Raw genomic sequence first — 23,946 nt, forward strand, 5'->3', positions numbered from 1 at the left:
GACTGCTACCCTTGACACGAGGCTGATTTAAAAACGCACCTGATGTTATGAACATAATTACATGGCCATTGTGACACACAGGTTGTCACGGAGAGGACAGTGTTGTTTTAAGATGTCCTTTTTGTTTTTGGTGCTGTAGTAGGCTATTGTACAGTTGCTACTACTAGAGGTGGGACGATGTACAAAGTTTGTGAAACAAGACGATATACAATACTAGGCTCACGATAGCAATTCAAGACAATATGTTTGAATAGGGTGGGAAAAATGTAAATTCAGGAAAAAGAACAACATGATTTTATTTGACTGACGACGGGAATACTAACATACTTACTCTGGGTATGACCTTCTCAATTCAAGTAGGGTTGTCCCAATCCGATATCGATGTCGGATATCGGTCCGATATTAGCCTGAAAAGGAATATCCGATATCAGATTCAAAATTCTAGATTTTCCGATATATTTTTTTCTTTTTGTTCCCAAATTCATTTTTTATTTATTTTATTCAATTGTAGAATACTGTAGATATTATGGTGAAGGTTAAAATGTATGTAATCAATTGGTTAATAGTAAATGGGTCAGTTTTTCTGATACCTAGTTGCTGACTATTGTTCTCTGTTTGAGTAACATCACTTGATCAAGACTTTTCTAACATTCCACACTATAAATGAAGTAATTATTTTTTTATATATATTTTGAAAAAGAAGTATGTATTTGATTCATGCTGATAACAGATCAATATCGGTATCGGCTGATACGCAAGGCTGCTATATCGGTATCGTATCGGAAATGAAAAAGTTGTATCGGGACATCCCTAAATTCAAGTGAATATAAAATAAACAATAACATGAATAAATAAAAAAATCATATTTAAAGTGCAAAAAGTGCCACTCTGCAAATAAAATGCAAAAAACAAAGATTGACAATTCATGCCCGTCTGAAATTATAACCAAATCATCTCGTCATCATCATGACATTCTTAAAAAAATAAAAACCTTTCTATCAGTGCATGAAATTTACATATTTCTTTTTTTTTTTAAAAAACATTAAACTGAAACAGTCTACACAGCCCTAAATGGTGCAAACATTGGCTAAAAATAACACAAGGCAACTTAGGCAAGGGTTGCATTTAAAACGGCTGGAGTTGTGATGACTGAAATCAAAGGCAGAGGAGACGGAGGCAGGGGTCAGTAGTACACTTTATATCACGTGTGTCACACTAAAGTTAAAATCCAGCCCTTTAGAGCTTGGGTTCTCAAACTTGATGGATCCAGTGACACCTGGGAGTTCTTTTAGGACTCCCTCATAATCATTTTGTCAATTAAATACAATTTATTGTTGTTTGTATCCATAAAATGCCATAAGAATGATCTATTCTTTAAATGTTTCAACCTAATTTAAGCTCTTTGGAGTAGGAATAAACTTAACCGTATTAGTCTTTGATACAACATGAAATGTGCTTAAAGTATTACCAAATAAACAATTATTTGATAAAAAATGGAAGTACTTTTTTTGCACAATTGAAAAGCCGTTTTTACAGCTATTGCACTTCACGGCGATAAAGCAATGGATCATGTCAATTATCACTGTACATGTAATGTATGTATATTTATTTGGTGCTGCATAATAACTGCATAATAACCTTCGGGTTGTCTTTTCTAGTGATATTAAAGACTTGATTAGCACTTTTTTGAGGTATGTTAAGTTACTGTGATCATCACAGAGTCTACTCTGCAGCATCAACAGGCAAATATTAGTCATATCACCATGATTCAGATGCCTGATAAACAGACTTCAGTGAGAGGAATGTTGCTTTTGTTTGATTTCGCATAGTGTTCTCATAAATACAGTGACAGTGGCCAACCAGTAAATGAAAAAGTACATGCACTCTGCTGGTGCACGGCTGGAAATGGATCAAGTCAGGCGGAGGTTGTTTCATGGATCTTGATCACTGCAACCAGAACATAAGGCTCAGATTTAACACAGATTTTCATTCTCATGTTAAAAACACCTGATTTTTATTCACTGACTTTTACATCAACGAGACCTTTATATTTGAGACTAATCCAGTTTCGATAAATACTGAATGGAAGTGTGTGTGTGTTTGTTTTTTGTTTGTGTTTTTTTTGGTTTTTGTGACTACAATGCATTCCCATTGCTTTCTCTCTTTATATCGCTATTATACATGTTTGATTACTCATTCACTGCACATGCTGACGTTCCACAGTCTGTCTAATATAGTTTGTGAACGTGTGTGACATATTTAGTCTTTCTGGTCGGCTGTGTCATCTATAAATGTACAGTTTTTAGTACGTTGTGAGGAAGACACACAGACAGGGGGCAGTGTTCAAACCTAAAAGACCAGCTGGACCCACATCAGTCCCTAAACAAGACCCTAAAAACCCCAAACTTCGAGAGAAGATCATTTGTGATTTTCATTTTTATTTAATAAAAGAGTGATTGCCCCCCCCCCCCAAAAAAAATAGATAAATAAATAGATATACATTTTATTGCAAATTGAAAATTGAAAAAAAAAAAAAGAAAAGAAAAATTGGGGGGAAAAAAGGATTTTCTTTTTTTTGTTTTGTTAATACTGTATAATGAAAAATCTTACTTTTCTTGCTATTGTATTGTTAAAACATATGGATATCTTAAAGAATAATCATAACTGTCCAAAACAACTCCATCCACCCATTTTCAGACCCGCCTCTTCCTGTTTTTTCTGTTTAAAACAACTGAATGTTTTAATTGAAATATAATTATTTTGTAAATTACATTCAAACTCGTACCATTTCAGTGCAAGAATATACAATGTATGCCAGAAAATCTTCTTGCAATGGCAAAATAAGAATGAATAAAAGTAAAAGTACAAGGAAATAACTGTTCCCTATTTTGGACCCTGGTGTGTCTGCACCACGCTATCATTGAAAATCAGGAGCAGACTATGTCAATGTATAAAGAGTAGAAGCAGGAAAGTGGAAGCTGTTTGTTTGTATTCTTCCTGTCAGTACAAGGATAAGCCAAGGAGTAAATAAAGTATTCTGTGTGTACCAACTATGCACGTAACATTGTTAGTTTTGCTGACCTAACAATATATGTCACAGTTGAAGGCAGCATCTGTCTGTATAGGCACCAGTGTAATGCACACACATTTATGCACAATTTATCTTCAAATCTAATCAAAAACAACTAATAAAAAAAAAATCTGGTTAAACATTTACCTGTTATTTAATAATTATGTATTATTATTATTGTTATTATTATAAACATGTCGCTAAAATGTGTGATTGGTAAGTTTTGATACAAGATATCACACACAACCAAGCTCGAGCTGAATGATGAATTGCGATATCATAAAATGCGATTTTTATTTATTGATTTTTTTCTTGTCCTGTCTTGTTCTGTCCTGTTAAGTTCAGAGAGTGTTTGAGAAGTGCGGTCCACATGTTTACGTGTTTCATGAAACGTGAAGTTAGTTCGATATGTTGAAGAGGTAAAGCCACAGATTTGTTTGCTTTATTGTTGTAATCTGTGCTTTAAAATTACATTTTATATTGATTTAAAGTTTAAATACATCTGAAATTGTTTATTATGAAACAGATTGATTTATTGCTTGTGTTCATTGAATAATACATGACAAGAGGCCTTTGAAAAAATAATCGCATATTAAATCGCAATCACAATATTGAGGAAAAAAAATCGCAATTGGATTATTTTCCAGGCCTAAACCAAGCCAACCTGTATTTATATTAGTTTCATATACACTCGCTATTTCATTTTTCTATGCCTTTAAAGGCAGGGTTTTTACTACTCCTGACTGCATTGCCTCTACTACCAGTAACCTCACTGCACACATGACCTAAATAGAAGTTAGGTGAATGATCTTCACTGTTTTTGATGAATCACTAGTAGCTTTCCATGTAACCCACTTGTTTTACAGATCTGATTCTTACCAGTAAACCCTAAATTAATATTTTAACTGGGCTATAACACTGCTGATGTCAACATGTTGAACAAGATCGATCAGAAAGCGCACACCTCTGCCAAGCGCCAAATATCTTCTTTGTTTGATAGTGATCATGGTACCATGATCATTCATTTACACTTTAAATGCTTGTTAGAAATTTAGATCCCTATTAATAACAATAAAGCAGGTCCAAATGTATTGGCACCCTCATTTTTTATTTTTTTATTTTTTATTTTTTTAAAGCTTTGGAATGCTTAAACCAGATCTGATCTGGATGAAACTCTGACATAACTGAGTCAAATGTTGTTAAGATTAGTCAATGATGAACTGAGATCATTTTGAAATTTTGCCAATGATGAGTGTTGGGGATCTTTAGATTTTTTAAACTGATCCAGAAACTGTATAATGATCCGGATCTACAGTCGCGTAAGGTCTATCTGATACATTTTGAGGTAATCCTGCTAACAGACAAACTAACAAATAAATAAATAAACACACATCAGTGAAAATATTACCTCCTTAATGGACGTAATCCTGGTGACACGGAACAACATGTCACTTACCGGTAGAACTGTTACAAAATAAACAAACCACAATCAGACAGTTGGTTAAAAAATATGACAGCTTCTCTTTCTAAATATGTTTGTGGTTATAGTGCCGGAAAGTGTTCAAAACAAATGTTTCTTTTATTGACTTAACGGTAATAAGAGATGGGGTTATTTGTGTAGCATACAATTAAGCTTCATGCTGGCAAAGACTTTGTCACCTGACACAGTGTACTATTCGGCTCCTTTTTAACCCTTTCAACCAATTTTCTCATTGATCATCACATGGGAAGTTTCATTGCAATCAGGGAATAACACAAAGAATATGGTATACAAGTCAAATGAGGATGTGTTAGGTGGATTAATCTATAATAATAAATGCAGCACCCCACCCCTCCCCAAAACTCCATTTCAAATCTGAAATACAGTCCATATAAAGGCATAGCTGAATAATGTAAAAAGCTGTTTCTCTGAATGCTGACTTTAGAGAAATATTGTAATGACACAACTGTTAATTATTGGTTAATTGTTCTATAATCTGTAATTCAGGGGCCAAATACGGATCAGTTTGATCTCAATTGGGCCACAGATTATAGACAGAGAAAACAAACTATTTCAACCTGCACTTCCAGGTATGGTTAATATTATATAAAGTATGGAAGGCACTGAGTATCCCAGCAATAGGTGACAGATATCAGTCCCTGCAGGATATCCACCCTAAATGTCCTTGATTTTGTGACTAATTTTCATTTATTTTGGGGAAATTTTGTGGAATATTCTGATTTCTTTCCACAATTAAAAATGACTGCCATCGTGTAGGGCTGGGCAAAAGAATCGATTTATCGGATTTGTAGATAAATATTTTATTTTACAGATTTGAGTTTAAAAAACGAATAAATAAAGAATTAAATAAATAATGTTTTTTTTTTTTTTTCCCAGACTTTTTTGCCTTCCGTCATTGTGGGTTACTGTAGCGCAATGTGAGCCAGCCCCCTCTTTGTTTACATGTGTTTTCCCTTTGAGTAGGTTATATGTGTGCTACAGGCATGTTTATTTTTTTATTCACACTATGCTGAGATGCTAAGAGAAGAGTTTATTTTTTTTAATTGTAATGTTATATGTTATAAAATATGTAGTTATCTGATTTCTTAATCAGAAAATTGAAGCTACTGTGAAGTTGCTGTTACACTTTTGCTTAAACTTGGGTTAAAGCTTGAAATTGTTGAATAACAGAGCCTCATTTCCATTTTATTTTGGAATTGTTCTATGCATGTTAACTCTTGAGGACAATCACAGCAATAAAATTGCACTTTTGACAATATATCTGATGTCTGCAGTCATTTTTAAGTGCATTGACAAAAATAAAAAATTGAATCGAAAGTAATTTTTCTTTAAAAAATTGGAGATTTTTTTTTTATAGGCAAAATAGTCCAGCCCTACCATGATGTGGTATAGTCTTGGGGAAGCTGTGAGCCCTGACAAATATCGTAGGGTTTCATTAAATTTGTGTATTGGGAGGAGCTGAGATCTGAATAATTTGGCAAAAGAACAAAAATAGAAGACTGATACTAAACATTATAGGTTCCTATCACCAGTATTTATTTATTTTTTTTTTTACCTTTCTCTGGTCAGAGAATGATTCATTATTTAAGTTTGGAACCTGAATCCAATTTTAAAGAGAAGAACAATAGTTGTCTGGCAGGAAAACACAAAGCCCTTGTAGAAGCATCAACAGCCAGAAGTGGAGCCGAGACTCCATAAAAGACACAATGTGGCTGAGCTGATAGTCGTGACCTCAACTAACATCCAATACTGATAAGAAGCTGCATTCCGCTGGTGTAACACTCTGCCTGTCTGCGACATGATAAACGGTTTTGGGGTGTAAACACATGCCATGTTTCTTCCTGTGTTCTTACACATCTTCTTGTTATGGCATCGTTATTGCCAATAGATATCTAATGTAAGGCCATGAAATGATAGTGTTGCGGTATTTCCTTCTTAATGTTGTGAACAACGCTGAAGTGACCCGACCACAGTTAAATCAGCAATTCTTATTTTCTTTATAATGTCTTTTATCATATTAAACAAAATATCATGTGCCTAGTTGTGTATTGCAATGATTATTGTTGCTGCTTACATTGTGATACCACTGAAACATTGCACTATATGCATACACTGTATTTAAAGCAATTACCCAGAGGATAATGACATTGCTAACATTGATTTATGTTTACCTTTAAAGAGAATGTGCCTCTTTTATTTGTTTATTATTTATATGATTATGTTTTTAGGGTTTTTCCTTGGTCACATTAATGCACAGTTGGTAGGCCAGCAGCGTCGCTATAACTGACACAAACTCTTTGAACATTTTCTTGCAGTTTGTACTTTAGACCAGTGGTTCCCGACCATTCTTGTCTGGTGTACCCTTGGAGCCTTTTTGTCATACCACGAGTACCCCCTCACTCAAAAAGTAGAACATAACACAACTGAATATTCAACGCAACTCATTTTATGTCATCTTCATAAATTGAACAATTAATATTCACGCATCATCTTCTTATTTAACTCAAATTAGACATAAAATTATGTTGCCTTCAAGGCAATAAAAATGATATATATAACAAATAATATTATATCAAACGTCTGTATTATTAATACTGTATTAGTAATACTGATATATTAGGATAATATTGTTATTAAAGAAAAATAATAGTTGAAATTAGAAAAAAAAGAATAAATAAAAATAATAACTAATATAAATAAATAAATAAACACAAAACAAATATAAAACCTGCCTGTTATATATTGCGTTTATGACATTTACCACAAAAGGAGCTTCTTTGAATATGTCCCCTTTAAACAGGCATTTCAATTTTAATGCGCATACGTACTATTTTATTACTGGACTTATGAAATGACTGAGAATATTTTTTATTATCTTGGAAATAAATTCTTAATTTTTCCACGTACCCCCTGCAATGTGCTCATGTACCCCTAGGGGTATGCGTACCCCTGGTTGGGAAACACTGCTTTAGAGGTCTTGAATTGGACTGAAAAAAAGGACAATTATTACATTAAAATGTATTTTTAATTTAAATACCTTATTACATATACATTTTCTAATCACGCTCTCTTTCTTTCCTGTCCTACAGGTGGATGTTCATTAGTCCATTCATGTCCCATGGCCTGCTTTCTGCTCGCAGGCATGGATCCGCCCCCCTCCTGTCCTGCAGCTCATCAAAATGGGACTTCCCCTGAATTGGAGCTGAAGCAGGATCCAGATGATGCCAGTTTGAAGATCCACCTTTACTACCAGGGCAAAGGTGCAGCTGGAGTCAAAAGCTTAGGAAGTGAACTGAGTTTTCCATCAGGAGATTATATAGCAGAGGAGCTGTGTATTGCTGCAGCCAAAGCATGTGGTGAGTGGCGAGGTTTCAATTTCTGATGTTGGCTGAGATACATTGTTCTTATTCCATGTGTTCGTTTGTTCCTGTCTCATCAGCTGTAAGGATCTTAAATCTAAACAAAACTATGGACACTGAATTTAATTCATTTATTTATTAATTAGGAGAGCGTACAAATACAGGGAGGGGCGTATTCACTAAGATCTGAAATAAAGGTTGGTTAATCAGTTGCTTCCCTTAATCCTTTAGTGACACAGTTACGTCACCTGCTGCACGGAATTCACTAAGATTGCAGCAATGATTAGTGCACGTGCAGAACTGGTGCAGACCGCCCTTATTTAAATGGAAGCAAAAATAAATATGTGAATCAGCAGAATTGGAGGTGTTAGTAGAAGAAACGAATAAAAAAAAATGGATGAATTACAGCAGATAGATAGATAGATAGATATTCTTTATTCATCTCGCATTGGACAAATGTGTGTGGATGTGACTGCGAGTGACAGATGGGTGCATGCGTGCAGCTGATCGCGTGTGTGTGTGAGAGACAGTGATTGGCGGAGAAGAGCTTTTTCTCTCCTTCTCTCTCACATGCACGCACACACACACAACTGGAGCCTTTGTTAATCTGGGCTGTGTTCTCTGTTCACATGTATTGCAGCGATGATCTCTGCGTGTGTGTATGCACCTGCTTGTCACTCGTACTGTTTTCCATACTAAAACTATCACCGCAAACAGTTCCAGATTTCATGAATGACATTGCTCCCCCTGCACACATTTATTTGCATTTCCTCTTCCCATATTTTTGCTCCCCTTGGGAGATCCGCCTACTATGCATATTCATTAGGGGGGAACGCGCTAAATGGATTGAGGGCACATTGGAAATTGGTGGCACACTCCTGATTCCCTGGGCTTTGTACTCCTTATTAGCACGTGGAGTGATGTTTGCTCACGTTTTAATACCACTAAACCTTTAGTGAATTCGTCCCATTTGAAGTTTCTAAAACATGTACCAGACTATATTAAAAGCTAAATGGAAGCTCACCTTCTTTGCCAAGGGCCACATAAATAAGTCCTTCCACTGATCTTATATGTTATATTACCTGACGTTCCTTTTGCCTTCTGGGTGATTGATGCCTAATCCCATGCTACCTTTGATGGTAGAGTCGATTTAGGTGTATTGTCACAGATGTACTGATTTCCCTTTTCAGTTCCGACAGATAAATCACAGTATGTTAAATATTGATGGGCCCATTTGATAAATGCAGCATGCGTATGCTTTTCAGTTCTTGGCATTATGCAATAATCTTTAGTTCTTAAAATGTGAAAACATAATTTGACCCTTTTGCTATTTGTTTCTGGTATATGTAGAAAGTTCAGTGGTAAACATCTTCACTTCCCCTGTTGTGGTTTTGAACAGACTTCCTCTGAGGCAGCACTCGTCTTAAAACTATTGCTTCAGTTACACAAGTACTTCCTGTTGTGTGAGTTTCCACCAGCACAGCACATTATATAAAACAGACACTGGTATTGATGGTGGATTTATTTTTACCCTAGACAGCAGAAATCATGCACATAGACAAGGGATGGGCAGCGCTATCACAGGGCCACGAACATGTGATTGAATCTGATCCGATGATCAATATTCACGTCAGCATTTAGAATTATGACCAATCAGAGCATTAACACAGGGGGTATAAAGGTTTTTGCCTTTTTTTGGGGGGGGGGGGGGTTTGTCTGTGTTTTCTGATGTTTTGTCAGTTTTTAGTCATTACGTGTGTTTTTGTTTCTTTTTTGTGTTCTTGGCGCAATTTTCTGTCTTTTTTGTTTTCGATTTGTGTGTTTTTGGGGTCACTTTCTGTATTTTTGTTGTTTGTTGTTTTTTGTTGTCATTTTGGATGTTTTTTTCATCTTTTTATGTGTTTAAGTGGTTGCTGTGTCTGACTTGGTTTCATAAGTCACTTTGTGTATTTTTTGAATTTTTTGTGTGTGTTTGTGTATTATGTTGGGCTTCACATTCTTTCCAACTTTTTGAATTACAATTTTTGGGGATTTGCTTTGGAGGCCACAAAAAAATTAGACTGAGGGCCACATGTGGCCACATTGACTGATCTTTCCATGTCACAATGTAATGGATTTTAATATGTGCTGATTTAGATAACACATTCATTGGCTGATAAGTAAAAGTAATTGTTCTGTACAATTATTTACAGTTTTTAGGCAGAGTGAGTTAACAGAGGGGTTTGTTTAGGTTGGATGCTAAAATGTGTATTCTCAGCGTAAAACAGCACTCAAACCAGGATCACTGTTTTGTTAAACATTCTTACTGTACCTGAATGCAGTTGCCCGGAATGAGTGTTCTAAATACATATTCTGAGTACATGTGTTCAGTTACTACACAACACTGTGTATATATATGTATAACTATTTATTATTTTATTGTTGTTATTATTATAATTATATTTTATTTGTTTTTCATTCTATTTTTTTCTTTTGTTCTCTCTCTTTCAATACTTGTCATATCTTTCCATACTCCACACAATGATGTTGTATTAATTTTTCTCCTCTGCCCTTGTAACATTAAACAAAATTTGCCTCATAAAAAATTGAAAAGAAGCTGGCGATTAATAGGTTAAAGGTCTGCGCATGTAAAAACATGCATAAACATCACTACACGCGCTGATTGATGATGTGGCCTTACGGATAAATTACTAATCCCCCCAGCAATCAGGATTACATCTGTCAAACACATAATATAACACACAAATTCCATTTAGCTGTGTAAGAGACAATCCATTTCATTTAGGTTGTGAGTCACGCTGTTGTCGCTCACACTCACAGTTCTTTGGCTAATGAAAAAAGCAAAGTTTGAAAATGAGCCTTCCAGTAAATGTGATATTCATGATTTTCCCTTTTTTTTCTGCAATTTGCTTTAATCTTTTTTTGCAATAATTTTGGCCACTATCTAAGATTTCAGTCATAATGGTTAATAATTACCTTTCTAATTAAAGTGACTACAATGCTAATATTCTTCAAATGCCTGTGTTTACTCTCTTTCCAGGGGTCGGTCCATTGTACTGCAACTTGTATGGCCTGATGAGGGAAAGTGACCAGTTATGGTTCCCTCCCAATCACATTTTTAAAGTGAACCACTCTGCTCCAGAGAACCTACACTTTAGAATCAGGTACATTCTGTTAGCGTGTTATTCACTTACCTGCAGAGGAAAGCTATAATAACTACAGTTACCTCTGCTGTTCTTTTAAGTGGAAACAAGGATACATTGATGAAAGTGTTTAAGATTTTCATCCACCACAAACATGTTTGAAATGTAATGAAACTCTGAGGTTTTGGCTGATTCACAAAAATCTATGCAGTGTTGGGGTCATTTACATCACATTTACATTTCAATTATCCATGTTCAATTACAACTCAATTATGATTATGTTGACCAGTGTTTTTTCCAATTACAATTAAAATTGCAAATATTTTTTCCCCCTGAAAGTAAATTACAATTACATTTTACATTTTAAATTACTAAAGTTCAATTACAATTAATTCCCTTTACTGAATCTTTAATAAATAACCCTATAAAACTTTAGGGTTCTGTTACCATCTTCTGTGATAACATAGTTTTTGACCCAAGTCTTAAATCAGCTGTAGAATACACTAAATAATATTATTTATCATCTCATTTTGTTTCTCAAATCTTGGTTTCTTTGTTAGACTTCCTGATCCATAACAATATTAAAATTAATATTTTCCGTGTTGGCGTCTGAACATTTATTCTGTCAGTATAGAAATGTATTTATTCATATTTTTTTAAATGGTAAAATGATGCTCTAGAGAACTGACAGGTAAACATGATATGAAACATATTTAATGATAATTGTCAACTACGTATGTGTAAGCCATAGAACTGTAATAGGGTTCCCCAGTTTTGCATTTAATTCAATTGTAAATGACAGTTTTTATATACCAATTACAATTACAAAGTCAATTATCTCACTGGAAATAAATTACAGTTCAATTACGATTACAACAGCAGCATATTTTTTCAATTACAATGACATTTATAATGACGTCGTAATTGTAATTATTGATTATGCAATTACAATTATAATTGACCCCAACTCTGATGCTAACAATCTATGCTATGCTAACTACCTACTGCATGCTCTCTATATCTTTCTGTTTACAATTCTCCCAATCCAACCTACTCACCACAAGATTTCCACATAGTCAATGGGTGGTAGTTTTTATCGAAGGGGCGTGGCTAACAGTGGTGATTTGTAATGTAAGAAGCCACTAAAATGTCACCAACCACCAATCAGAATCAGTTTTAATTTGCCAAATACGTTCACACATACAAGGAATTTGTTTCCGGTTGCTGGTGTCTCACTAGCTAAAAGAAGAAGAAAAAAAAGAACTATAAATAACAAATATATATACATAACTACACAATATAACATACATTTTCACAATAATAACACTATTTACACAACTCAGTGGAGGAGTTATGTGTTTGAGCAGAAAAAATAGCAGATAAAAAAGATTTTGGGGTTTAGTTACGCTTTAAGCTCTCATAGGATTTTTTTTAATTTTTTTTTAGCTTTTACAATTTGAGAATGTTTTAAGTTTGAAGATTGTTACTCTGCCACAGCTGCAGTTGTCTTCAGTGACCCTGTGCAGAAAACAAAACACATTTTCTTACTGTGCTATTGTTTTGTGCTTAAAATTTTCACAAAAAAAGTAACATTTTTGGTGTTTTCTTTCCAGGTACTATTTTCCTGGCTGGTATAACAGCAGCAATTCATTTTATGCTCATCGTTATGGTTTCACTAAAGAAATGGAAGGCCCTGTGATGGACGACTGTGTCATGGCATACCTGTTTTTTCAGGTCAGTGAGAATGCAACACATATAAAGACATTCATTTCCTGCAGTGTACATTTTTATTGTTTAATGACTTTTATGTTTCATATATATCTCTTTATAATTAACATTTTTTAAACCACAGAAAGTCTGCATCTCCCTTTACTGCACAATCCCTTCTTAACTGTCCTACTCTTAATTCAGAGCATGTTTTTGTTTGTTTGACTGTCTGTATTTCTATCACTTCTATTGTCTAGACTAGAAAAGCAGGAAGTGGATGAACAGGAGGGTTTTTGAGGCCAAGACAAGAAGAGAGTTTTAAATTTTCACTGCACATGCATAACTTTATTAATTCTGCCTATTATCATTAAAACAATAACTGCAGTTGGTGTGCAAAGTTAGTCCAAACAATTGTTCTTTTAAATAGAAAGGTTAAGTAATGAGCTGGTAAACGCTGGTGTTGAAAACAGGGTTGGGGGTCAATTACATTTTAAAATTACAAAATGACGTCTTCAATTATCCATGTTCAATTACAACTCAATTACAATTATGTTGAACAGCATTTTTTCCCAATACATTCAAAATGGCAATTTTTATTTTTTACCCTAAAGTCAATTACAGTTATGTTCTCAATTACTAAAGTTCAATTACAATTATCACTATTACTGAGCCTTTAATGAATAAGTCCATCAAACTGAACCTTCCTCTTGTGTTAGCTTTCTGTTAGCGTCTCTTATGATAACGAGTCGGTTTTAACCCATGTCTTAATTCAGCTGTAAAAGACACTAAAAAATATTATCTATCATCCAATTTGTTTTTCATCTCTTGGTTACATTATTAGGCTTCCTAATCTATGAAAATATTGGTTTTAATGTTTTTGGTGTAGTCGTCTGAGCCTTTTTTGTGTCTGTATAGCCCTCGATTTAATGTTTTTTTTTAAATGGCAAAATGATCCTCAATAGAACTGACAGGTAAACTTGATATGAAACATATTTTAATGATTATTAACTATGCATGTGTAAGCCATAGAACTGTAACATGGTTCCCCAATTTTGCATTTAATTACATTGTGAATGACAATTTTTATAGAATTTCCATGCCAATTACAAGTGCAAAGTCAATGATCTGAACTCAATTACAATTCAATTATGATTACAACAACAACAACAACAAAAATTGAATTACGATTACAATTATAATTACATCACAATTGTATTTAAGTACCAATTACACAATAACATTTTGATTGACCCTAACCCTGGTTGTAGACATGCAACACGTTTTATGATTTGTTGATCAATTGGTAAAAGAAATATGAGATTTGTTGAACAAAATAATCCCTGCTTTTTATACTTTGATATTGAAGTAAAATTCACACTACTTTTACAATATTTTGAATGTGTTCAGTAATTTAAACCAAATTAGCTTCTCCATTCTACTATCTATAATGTTTGTGTCCTTACATGTTTTTACTTGCTAGTGGCGCAGTGATCTCCTCAACAGCAGGATTCACATCCCAGTGAGCCACGAGTTCCAGGAGGAGTGTTTGGGTATGGCTGTGTTGGACATGATGAGACTCGCCAAAGAGCGAGGCCAGTCGCTAAAGGACATCTACAAAGATGCCAGGTTGGCTACACATAGTCAGATACACAAGAAGACAGTGGCTTTATTGTAGACCCCGTATAGAAGCTTCAGTTATGTGAGGTGCAATAGCACAAGATAAAAAAACCCCCTAAACCGTGTCATGTGATTAATATACGCAAGTTTTTCTGTTTTTGAATGAGTGCAGTCATTTTGGTGTTCAAACTGTGAACCCGTGTACAGATTTGTGAGTCATCGATTTCTGGGACTGCTGACTCACTAAAAAGAAAAGAGACCTGTTCCAGTTGTGTTACTGCTTCACTGAATTTAATTGCTATGAATATATTTTTTGTAATTCATAGATTCAACTCCCCTGCTGTCTATCTGTAAACAACACTGTTGCTCTCAGTAATTTTGCCTCGCTCACAAAATGAACCTTTTACCCAGTAGCTCATTGCAAACACAGCAGCATCAGTTGTGCAAACATGCTCTGTAAAGCTGGGAGAGCCCCTTCGTGACTTAAATTGAAAGCTGCTGTGCATAGCTACTCTCTGACATCTGAACGATGCTGTAAAAAAACAAAAAAGATTGTTTCCTTTTACCTTCATTTTTCAAATCAGTGGTTTTCACAGCATAACCAATTGCCAAACTCTTTGAATTGCTAAATGTTAGACAGCAATATACTGATTTACCGTTAGAGTTTAACTCTCCTAAATTAACGACTAAAGCGAGATCAACAACTTATATTTCTGACCCGTCACACAACACGTCTTGGGTTTCACTTAAAGATAAAGGTTGCCAAGAGTTATAAACTAGGTGGAAAATACAGAAAATTCCATTTTTGTTAATAATGCATTGGTAGTAAAAGTTTCTATGGTTGCATTACCCTCTTTTTTTCATTTAAGGGATAAAATTTGACAAATTCAAACAAAACAGGTAGTTTTGAAATAGACTGATGTCACATTTAGTGCTCCACCTTCAGGCCGAAGCCTCTGAGGTCAAAAACAGTGAAGAAAAGAAGCTTTTCTCTGCATGTTTTCTTTTAACATTGTTCTCAATCAAAAAGGCAAATCACCTAAAAATAAAGACAAAGACATTAATTTAGCTGTCTTATGAAGCTGGTAAAACAGCCATAATTAAACATTACAATCTCCTATGAAGCTGGTCAAAATGAACTGTTTTTACTGGAAACGAGAAGAAGAAGAAATGGGAGTTTCCATGTGAAAAAACATGATACAGTTACTGACTAAAAAAGCAACAACAGAAAACAAACAAGGAGATTTCAGTTCTGAGACAATCATTGTTTCACTTTGTGAATCTGTGTTTATGTACAGTATTTAACCTTTATGTGACCATGTGGGTCCCCTTTTCCAGGGTCCCCACGGTCATGAAATTCCTGGAATAGTTGAAAAATCAATTTTCCAGCTTTGAAAAGTCATGCAATATTTTAGCTGTTTTGGAATAATTTTGGAAATACAGCCTATTTTATTTTATTTATTTTAAAATATGTTAAAACCCAAAGATGTTAAGCATTATCTCAAATTGGAAGTGCTGCATAATTACCGGCTGTATCATTGAGCGGAAATCAGGAGATCGCACAAATTCACGCAAATTCAATTCTCCGCCTCATTTTTAAAACTGTGCGTAGCTAAGATCACTTCAGCTTGAAACCAGGAAATGCATACGCAAAAAAGATCTTAGCACTTCAGAACTAAGTCATGGAAATTTGGTAAAATATTTTGGAAAGGTTTTGAAAAATCATTGTGAAAAAAGTGTGGGAATTCTGCTTTTTGAGTGAAACTTGGGAGAGCAAAAATACTTTTTAGTAAAATGTGATTTCAAGTAAAAGTGTTAATGTGAAAAAGGTTTTACCTGTCTTCTGTTTATTTTGATTCTTTGACTCTTGTATGACAATAATTATCTCCGTTTTTTAAAATCCTTTCTACCGATCCCTGTCCGTCCCTGCTGTCAGCTATAAGTCCTTCCTGCCAAAAGAAATACAAAGCTGTATCCAAGAGTACAACATCCTTACTCGAAAGAGGATCCGCTTTTGCTTCAGGAGGTTCATTGAGCAGTTCAAAGAGTGCGTGGCCTCTGTGTCTAACCTTCAACTCAAATACCTGATCAACCTTGAGACGCTGCTGCCTGCTCTCCACTCAGAGAGCTTTCAAGTTTCTGACCTGTCCTCAAGAGAGGTGACCATTGTTGTCATGGGTAACAAGGGCATCCAGTGGTCCAAAGGAAAAGAGAAGGAAGGGACGGTGGAGGTGAGGATATGCTAGGATTATTAGATGTGATGCATTGGTCTGATTATTCCCCTGTTTTGTGTCCTCAGGAATTGCAGACTTACTGTGACTTCTCAGAAGTGATCGACATCAGCATCAAACAGGGCAATAAAGAAGGCTCTGCAGAGAGTCGCATAGTCACCCTTACCAGACAGGACAACCAGATCCTGGTACAGTGTGATCATCACTGATGATCATTTTTAGCTCTGGGAAGACAAAAACTTGAAAGTTCACACTATGGTCACAAATGTGTGTTTATTCACTGATTTTTAAGTGAGCAGTCCTCAATTTTCTAAGACTCTTACCAAGCATAATTTTCCATCTACATTCAATAATACTGCATTTATGTCAGCCAGCGTTAAACAATAGGAAAAACTATGCCTGTGTTCAAAATGGTACACTATGTACTACCAACTCAATAAGTAGATACTCTCTACTATATACTGTAAGTATGGTTAGGACGATTAGTGATGACCGTTCCCACTGAAGTATACTTCCAAGTTTACGAACATGCATTTCTAACCTACAACAACAAAAACCTGAAGCACACTAAGGCTAAATATCTCCGTTAATTCACCACCTTTGAAATTTCTGAAAACATTTTAAGTAAGAAAGTGACCAAGTAGAATATCAACATGTGGTCATTTGATCCATAAAATTCGCAGAAACATTTCATGCCGACATTTCGGAGAGATTTTCAGAGACCTGTCATTGTGCTACTGACCAAATTTCCGGTTAACTTCAAAACAAGAGCCCTATTTACAAAAGCGTTTTACATTCCACTCACAATGCATCATGGGGCGGTTTAGCATGACTTGTGTGCCCACAGTGCACACTTTAAAAAGGTCCTGATAGAGTATACATCTGGGTATTTCTCACATACTCAATCTTTTCATACTATCTAATGTGAACGCACTACATACTAATTTTGATGTCATACCTAATATGAGTAGTACGTTAGTATGCAATTTAGAACGCAGCCTACGTGTCTCTGGCAGCCATTTTTGTCTCCAAAAAGACAAATAGTTTTGCATAAAGTTGACCTTGAAAAGACAAAAAGTATATAATATTAACTTTTCTTCATATTAGCATAAATACTGAAAAATATTCTTGCACATACTGAGGTGTGGATGAATGGGCTTCAAATGAATAGCATGGGATTTTTCTCCCACGCAATGCGCTGAAAACAGGTCTGCGACCCACTTTTGTGTCCCAACTCATTAGATGACAGCTTTTAATAATCTTAAAATATTTACATGTTTTGCATTAAAAATTGTATAGATGATTAATTCTGATGTGTCAAAATGGTAAATATTAAATATTTTCATATTGGGATTAAGTTGAACTCGTGTAAGCTTTGAATAACAAGTGTTTTTGGTTAAAATAATAATAAAAAAGCTTCTTCAGAGGAGATCCAGAACTGTATAAAGGATGACTTTATGAACTATGGGGTTAATGACTCCTTAATGCACACCTGGTTTTAGCTGTGGTTTTGTATCTGCCTTTTAAACAAGTGTAGGTGGTTATTGACAGTAGATGACTAAATCTCTGTGTCTCTGTCTGATCTTGCAGGAACTGGACTTCCACTCGGTCTCTGAAGCTCTGTCGTTTGTATCACTCGTCGATGGCTATTACAGACTGGTTGCTGATGCCAATCATTATCTGTGTAAAGAGGTTGCCCCCCCTCGACTCATGGAGTGCATTCACAGCCACTGCCATGGCCCCGTGTCGTGAGTTTACATACCCAGCACATTGGACATGCAACCACAGCTGTAGACAAACGTACACTCGTCTCTTTGATCACAGGATGGACTTTACAATCGGTAAGCTACGTCGCTTTGGTAACCACCAAGGCCTGTACATCCTTCGCTGCAGCCCTAAAGACTATGACAAGTACTTCATGTCATTTGTAGTCGGGGTAAGTAATGAAAACGAGATTCGACGCTGTAGAAAAGCACATTTGATTAACTTTGCTAACCCTTACATTACATGGATCGAGGCTAAATATGAAGACGTTTGTTTCCTCTGTGGAGCAAGTAAAAATAAACGTGTTACGTATTAATAGCTGCCAGAAATACAACTGTGGGTTTATATATTTGGTCCCTTAAAACTGTCCAGTCATAGAAATAAACAGGAATTGCTCCTCCTTGATCACCATTGTACCAGTAAATTACATTAATGAACCATTTTGTGAAGTTTAGCAATATGCAAGACGTACAGCACATTTAAAAAATATCAAAATAAATGATAATACAATTACTAGACGGTTGTTTTTATTTACTAACACGCTGAACGACTTGAATATTGCTCAATTATACCAAATCGTTCTTCAATGTGATGGACTTGATTATTGTCTTGATTATTTACATATTTTGGAGTGGTCCATATATTTCCATACCTTTCCAAATTTTAGAATTATAGCTGTAGGTTCAGTATTGTTACATTAACAGGATTGACAACAAGAGGGAGCAAAACCTTTTCAAATATTGTAAACTATTTTTTTTATTTTTTTTAGAAAAAACGTTGATGTTGCTATTAATGACATTTGTACAATAAGTAGCATATAAATAAATATCACCAAGATTAAGTAGAATCCCCATTTAACGTCTTTCTTCCCTCTGTCAGTATAACACCATGGTGGACTACAAGCACTGTCAGATTTTAAAGACCGAGTTAGGAGAGTACATCCTGAGCGGCTCGAAGAAGAGTTTTGGTTCCCTTAAAGAACTTCTACACTGCTACCACAAGGAGGCGCTCCGCACTGATGGCTACACATTTCAGCTGAACAGGTGTTGCCCACCAAGCCCCAAAGGTTAGAGTTCAGATATACATGAGCACATGCTACTCGATTCTTTGAATGTTTTCCACCATTCACGTGTTGATCTCCAGGATTAATTCTTCTGATGGGTATGACTCTTTAGTGAGGTTTTGGTGAATCTGTGACTAAACGATCCAGAAGAAAATAAGGACTTTTCAATAATATGGGTAATGGAGAAACTCTGAGACTTAAGATCTAAAATGTACCTTTACATTTGAGAATTTGTCTCCCATCTAAGGCTGCTTTCACACACAGCTGGGATAGTAGCGGATACGGGCCGAATGTGCCGAGAACAGCTGATAATTCTGATACCTTTTGTAGTAGCCAAGGCTATCTTGACGGGCTATTAAAGGGCTGAGTGGCTGACGCTACCACCATCTACACTTTTCACTGTCACTTGAGATTAATGACCTACGACTTCTTGATGTATACTTATTTTCTTTTCATTTGTTCACTAGTTGAGTCCAAACCAATGTGTCCATTAATGCAAACATTCACCTTTAAACTTCTGCACTTCACACAGTATACAGCAATCAGTGTTTCTGGTGTTGTGGTCAGAAACCATTAGAGCTCCACCCCGTCAAGCAACAACCTGATGTCCCGGAAGTGGCTCACATATATACAGTCTGTGACATGTTCAATTAAGACCCACAAACATACACCAATAAAATGGCTATTACACCTTCATTTGGCTAGGTTTGTGTACACAGCACACTTTTTGATCAGTTACAGAGCTGCTTGTTTTCAGATCGTACAGTGTGGAAATTATTTTCAGCAGTAAAAGAAAAGAAAAATAACAGGGTGAAGGTAAAGCATGTTAGTGACATCTTCTAAGTGCGTCACAGCCTGTTGTCCCTGCAGGCAGCGCTCAGGGAAAATGTTTCAGCATCGTCTGCCCTAAACATGCTGTAACTCCATTTCCTCTGAGTTTACTCCACACACACATCCACACACAACTGCCCTTATTTAGTGCTTTCCGTTTGCATATGAGACGTTTTTAACTAGTGATACACTGAAAATTCAGCCACCAAAAATGTTCGCACTTTTTTTCCCCAAAACTATGTCGCAATACATGAGTAAACACTGCAATCAGCATCCGCTTGTCTGGATACGGGCCAAAACATCTGCACTGTGAACGTATCTCAACATATCTCAGCAATTAAGCTTCTTCTAAGTAGAGGTTGAGACAGAGCGCGGATTGTAAACAATGACTCACTCCAAATAATCCGGTTTTCGGCCTTAGTTTCTTCATTTTCGGTTTTTGGTTTAGGATTTTTTTATTTCCGTGCATCTATACTTTTTACTGTCTAATTGTGTGTTTTTTTGTTTTTTTTTATTTGCTTGTATTGCAGCTTTCCGTTAGCTCTCTGTCAGAGGTCGGAATTTGATTTGAAACGCTCCTAGTCTGACCAAAACAATTGCTTTAGAATTCCCTTGCCTGACTTTATTTTTGCTCTAGACTTTCTGGGCAAATAAATCCTAGAGTTGTTAAAACAATGTAAACGCACGCCAGGAGACAGTCGTTTGTTTACAACATGGATGGTTCTAATCAATCACTAATACAAGACAAAGATACAGGGCTTAAATACACTAACATGGGGCCATTCAATTGATTATTACAACAATACAGTCTTTAAAGGAATGCACATTATCACAAAACATAAATAAAATAAATTTCATCAACTTTACTATTACATGTCTGAAGTCCCTACTAGTCATTTTAAAACTGAAATGGTCTCTTCTTTCTAACCTTTGTAAGTCTGTTATAGCAAAAGTGAAGCGGTTATGTGGAAGTTGGAATGAAAAATACTGATTTTTTTTTTTTTGCTGATATCCGGGGTTAAGATGTTTTTGATGCAAAAGAAACAAGTATTGTTTGACACTAAGTGCCTGTTTTTACGCTTCCTCTTCCTCAGATAAGTCCAACCTGCTGATATGCAGAAATAATCAAGGAGTGGAGGTTCCTCTGTCACCATCTCTCCACAAACATAACATCAGCCAAATGGTCTTCCACAAGATACGGAAAGAGGATCTTGTCATTGTAAGGAAATCCTTCACATCTTTTTACCAAGCCAGAATATATTCTGCAGTCATTTGCTCCATCAGTTGTTGAAAACCCCCAAAAATCTCTGAAAAAAACAAACCAGCTGAGAAACGTCACTGACTCATGTCTTTCTGGTGTTAAAATCGATCGACTGAGGTTCATCATTAGCAGTGGCATCTTCACAGGTGTGAGTGTAGTGAGTTCATACGTCTGTTAGGTGTCACCAAGCTTTCTCCACAACGGTGATGAGCCCATCTCACCTACTCCATTTTTTTTGTTTTTTAAAGTTGTGTCCAAAGGTTTGCTGTTCCACAAATCTGTTAGTTCAAGCTGCTTTTCATCGTACAGATTCTTCCTTTGCTTTGAATTAGGGATGTCCCGATACAACTTTTTCACTTCCAATATGATACCGATATTGCAGCATTGCGTATTGGCCGATACCAATATTGATCTGATATGATATCAGCACAAATCATACATACTTTTATTACTTGTTTTGTAGTGTGGAATGTTAGAATAAGGCTTGATCAAGTGATGTAAGTTACTTTGTTGGAGTGTGAACCACAGTCACCTATGGATAGAAGTGTTGGAGCGGAAAATTTTATTGGAGAGCTTATATTGGTGATTTTAGATGCAGTCCGATAAAATCCAATATTCATTTTCTGGTTGATATCGAACTGATGTCTGATATCAATATCGGATCGGGACACCCCTACTTTGAATGCTTCTAATGTTGTTTTCCACTTTAGATTTATAATCGTCAGGCCAAATTTAATAAACTTTATTAGTGCACAGTGGGGAAAAGAATCAGACAGCATCCGTCTGACTACCCAGAGCATGTAGAACTGAATTTTAAAATCCCTCTTTAATTATTGAACCAAGAAAAAAGGAATAACATAACATTTTAGAAATTTAAAACAATATTATTTAGATTTGTATTTCAGATCCTTTTTCCTCATTTGATCTTTTTTCTTTTTAAAATGAATTCTAACCTTATCTATTACGGCATTTTTCCCAAATTGACTTGATTTTATATCTTTTATCAGCACTTTAACAGCAATTAATTGAATATCGGGATATATCGTAACATATTGTATCTTGACCTATGTATCGGTATACGAATCGTATCACCAGATATTAGGCAATGCACACCCCTTGTATTTAGTGTAACTTTTATTGGTAAAATGGAAAATTGTGTCTCAGAATGAGAGCCTGGGTCAAGGGACGTTCACTAAGATCTTCTGCGGTGTGAGAAAGGAGCTGGGAGACTACGGAGAAGTTCACCAGATCGACGTCGTCATCAAGATTCTGGACAAAGCTCATCGCAGCTTCTCAGAGGTTTGTCTGCTGGAATAAAGGAGTTTTAAAGGTTGAGATCATTCCTTCGATATATGTTTGTTTTTGTCCTTTCAGTCGTTTTTTGAAGCTGCCAGCATGATGAGCCAGCTCTCCTACAAGCACCTGCTCCTTAACTATGGTGTGTGTGTTTGTGGGGATGAGAGTAAGTAGACGAAACACACACACACTACACGTTTTTTATGATAGCTATTATTGGAAAAGTTACCAATCAATAAAATACATATATTCTTAATCTTCAGAAGAAACTGGTGATCTTTGCTTTTAATTAGGGAGAATGCGCAAACCCCACTAAAAAAGATAAACTTCATCAGTTTATAGCAGTGTTTTTCAACCTTGTGGTCATGATGAAAATTTTTTTTCACATTTCACAACACAACACACAATCTTAAACCACTATTCTATTTCACTCAAATATAAATATAGCTCAAATAAAATGCACAATTGCACTTCTTGTCACTTTGTGCACGTTACTAATTCTTGCTACTCTATATTTCAAACACGGTATAACAAATATGTTAAAAAACTTAATTCTAGAAGAACAAACAATGTTTTTGGGGTCACGATCCAAAAAAGATTGGGAACCACTGCTTTATAGGATTATGCACACAGTGATGTGTTTTTTTTGTGTTCTCCGTTATTTCAATGAAAGTAAATACAAATATAAGTTGTCTGTCTCTCTTAGACATGATGGTGCAGGAATATGGTAAATTTGGTTCACTGGACACGTACCTGAAAAAGAACAGAAGCTCTGTCAACATCATCTGGAAGCTGGAAGTGGCGAAGCAGCTCGCATGGGCAATGCACTACCTTGTAAGAGCCCAGACCCTGCTGAATGTCACCATTTGTAGATACATCACTTATTAGAATGTTTTTCCTTCATGTAAGAATCCTGCTAATATCAGAACCTGACGTGTCCACCCACAGGAGGACAAGAACTTAATTCATGGAAATGTCTGTGCCAAGAACGTTCTTCTCATCAGAAAGGAGGATCGGAAGACCGGCAGTCTGCCCTTCATTAAGCTCAGTGACCCTGGAATCAGTATCACTGTGCTGCCCAAAGAAGGTGAGACACTGGGCGT

At 35.6% G+C, this 23,946-nt stretch overlaps 1 protein-coding gene across 2 annotated transcripts in view; it reads left to right on the plus strand.

Annotated features, from left to right (window-relative positions):
• LOC114473158 (tyrosine-protein kinase JAK2-like) overlaps window positions 1-23,946 on the plus strand; it is a 30,948-nt gene that overhangs the window by 304 nt on the left and 6,698 nt on the right. For both annotated transcript variants that reach the window (XR_003675220.1, XM_028462579.1), the window contains exons 2-15: window positions 7,661-7,927; window positions 10,971-11,094; window positions 12,687-12,807; window positions 14,261-14,406; window positions 16,334-16,628; window positions 16,697-16,816; window positions 18,219-18,376; window positions 18,453-18,564; window positions 19,272-19,458; window positions 21,381-21,505; window positions 22,712-22,846; window positions 22,922-23,009; window positions 23,550-23,677; window positions 23,792-23,930. Coding sequence is in view for 1 of the 2 variants with exons in the window: in XM_028462579.1 (XP_028318380.1) it covers window positions 7,690-7,927; window positions 10,971-11,094; window positions 12,687-12,807; window positions 14,261-14,406; window positions 16,334-16,628; window positions 16,697-16,816; window positions 18,219-18,376; window positions 18,453-18,564; window positions 19,272-19,458; window positions 21,381-21,505; window positions 22,712-22,846; window positions 22,922-23,009; window positions 23,550-23,677; window positions 23,792-23,930 (2,116 nt within the window). In the remaining variant the exon portion in view is untranslated. The remainder of the gene's footprint in view (window positions 1-7,660; window positions 7,928-10,970; window positions 11,095-12,686; window positions 12,808-14,260; window positions 14,407-16,333; window positions 16,629-16,696; window positions 16,817-18,218; window positions 18,377-18,452; window positions 18,565-19,271; window positions 19,459-21,380; window positions 21,506-22,711; window positions 22,847-22,921; window positions 23,010-23,549; window positions 23,678-23,791; window positions 23,931-23,946) is intronic.

The sequence above is a fragment of the Gouania willdenowi genome, chromosome 12 (assembly GCF_900634775.1).
Source record: "Gouania willdenowi chromosome 12, fGouWil2.1, whole genome shotgun sequence".
Taxonomy (NCBI): domain Eukaryota; kingdom Metazoa; phylum Chordata; class Actinopteri; order Blenniiformes; family Gobiesocidae; genus Gouania; species Gouania willdenowi.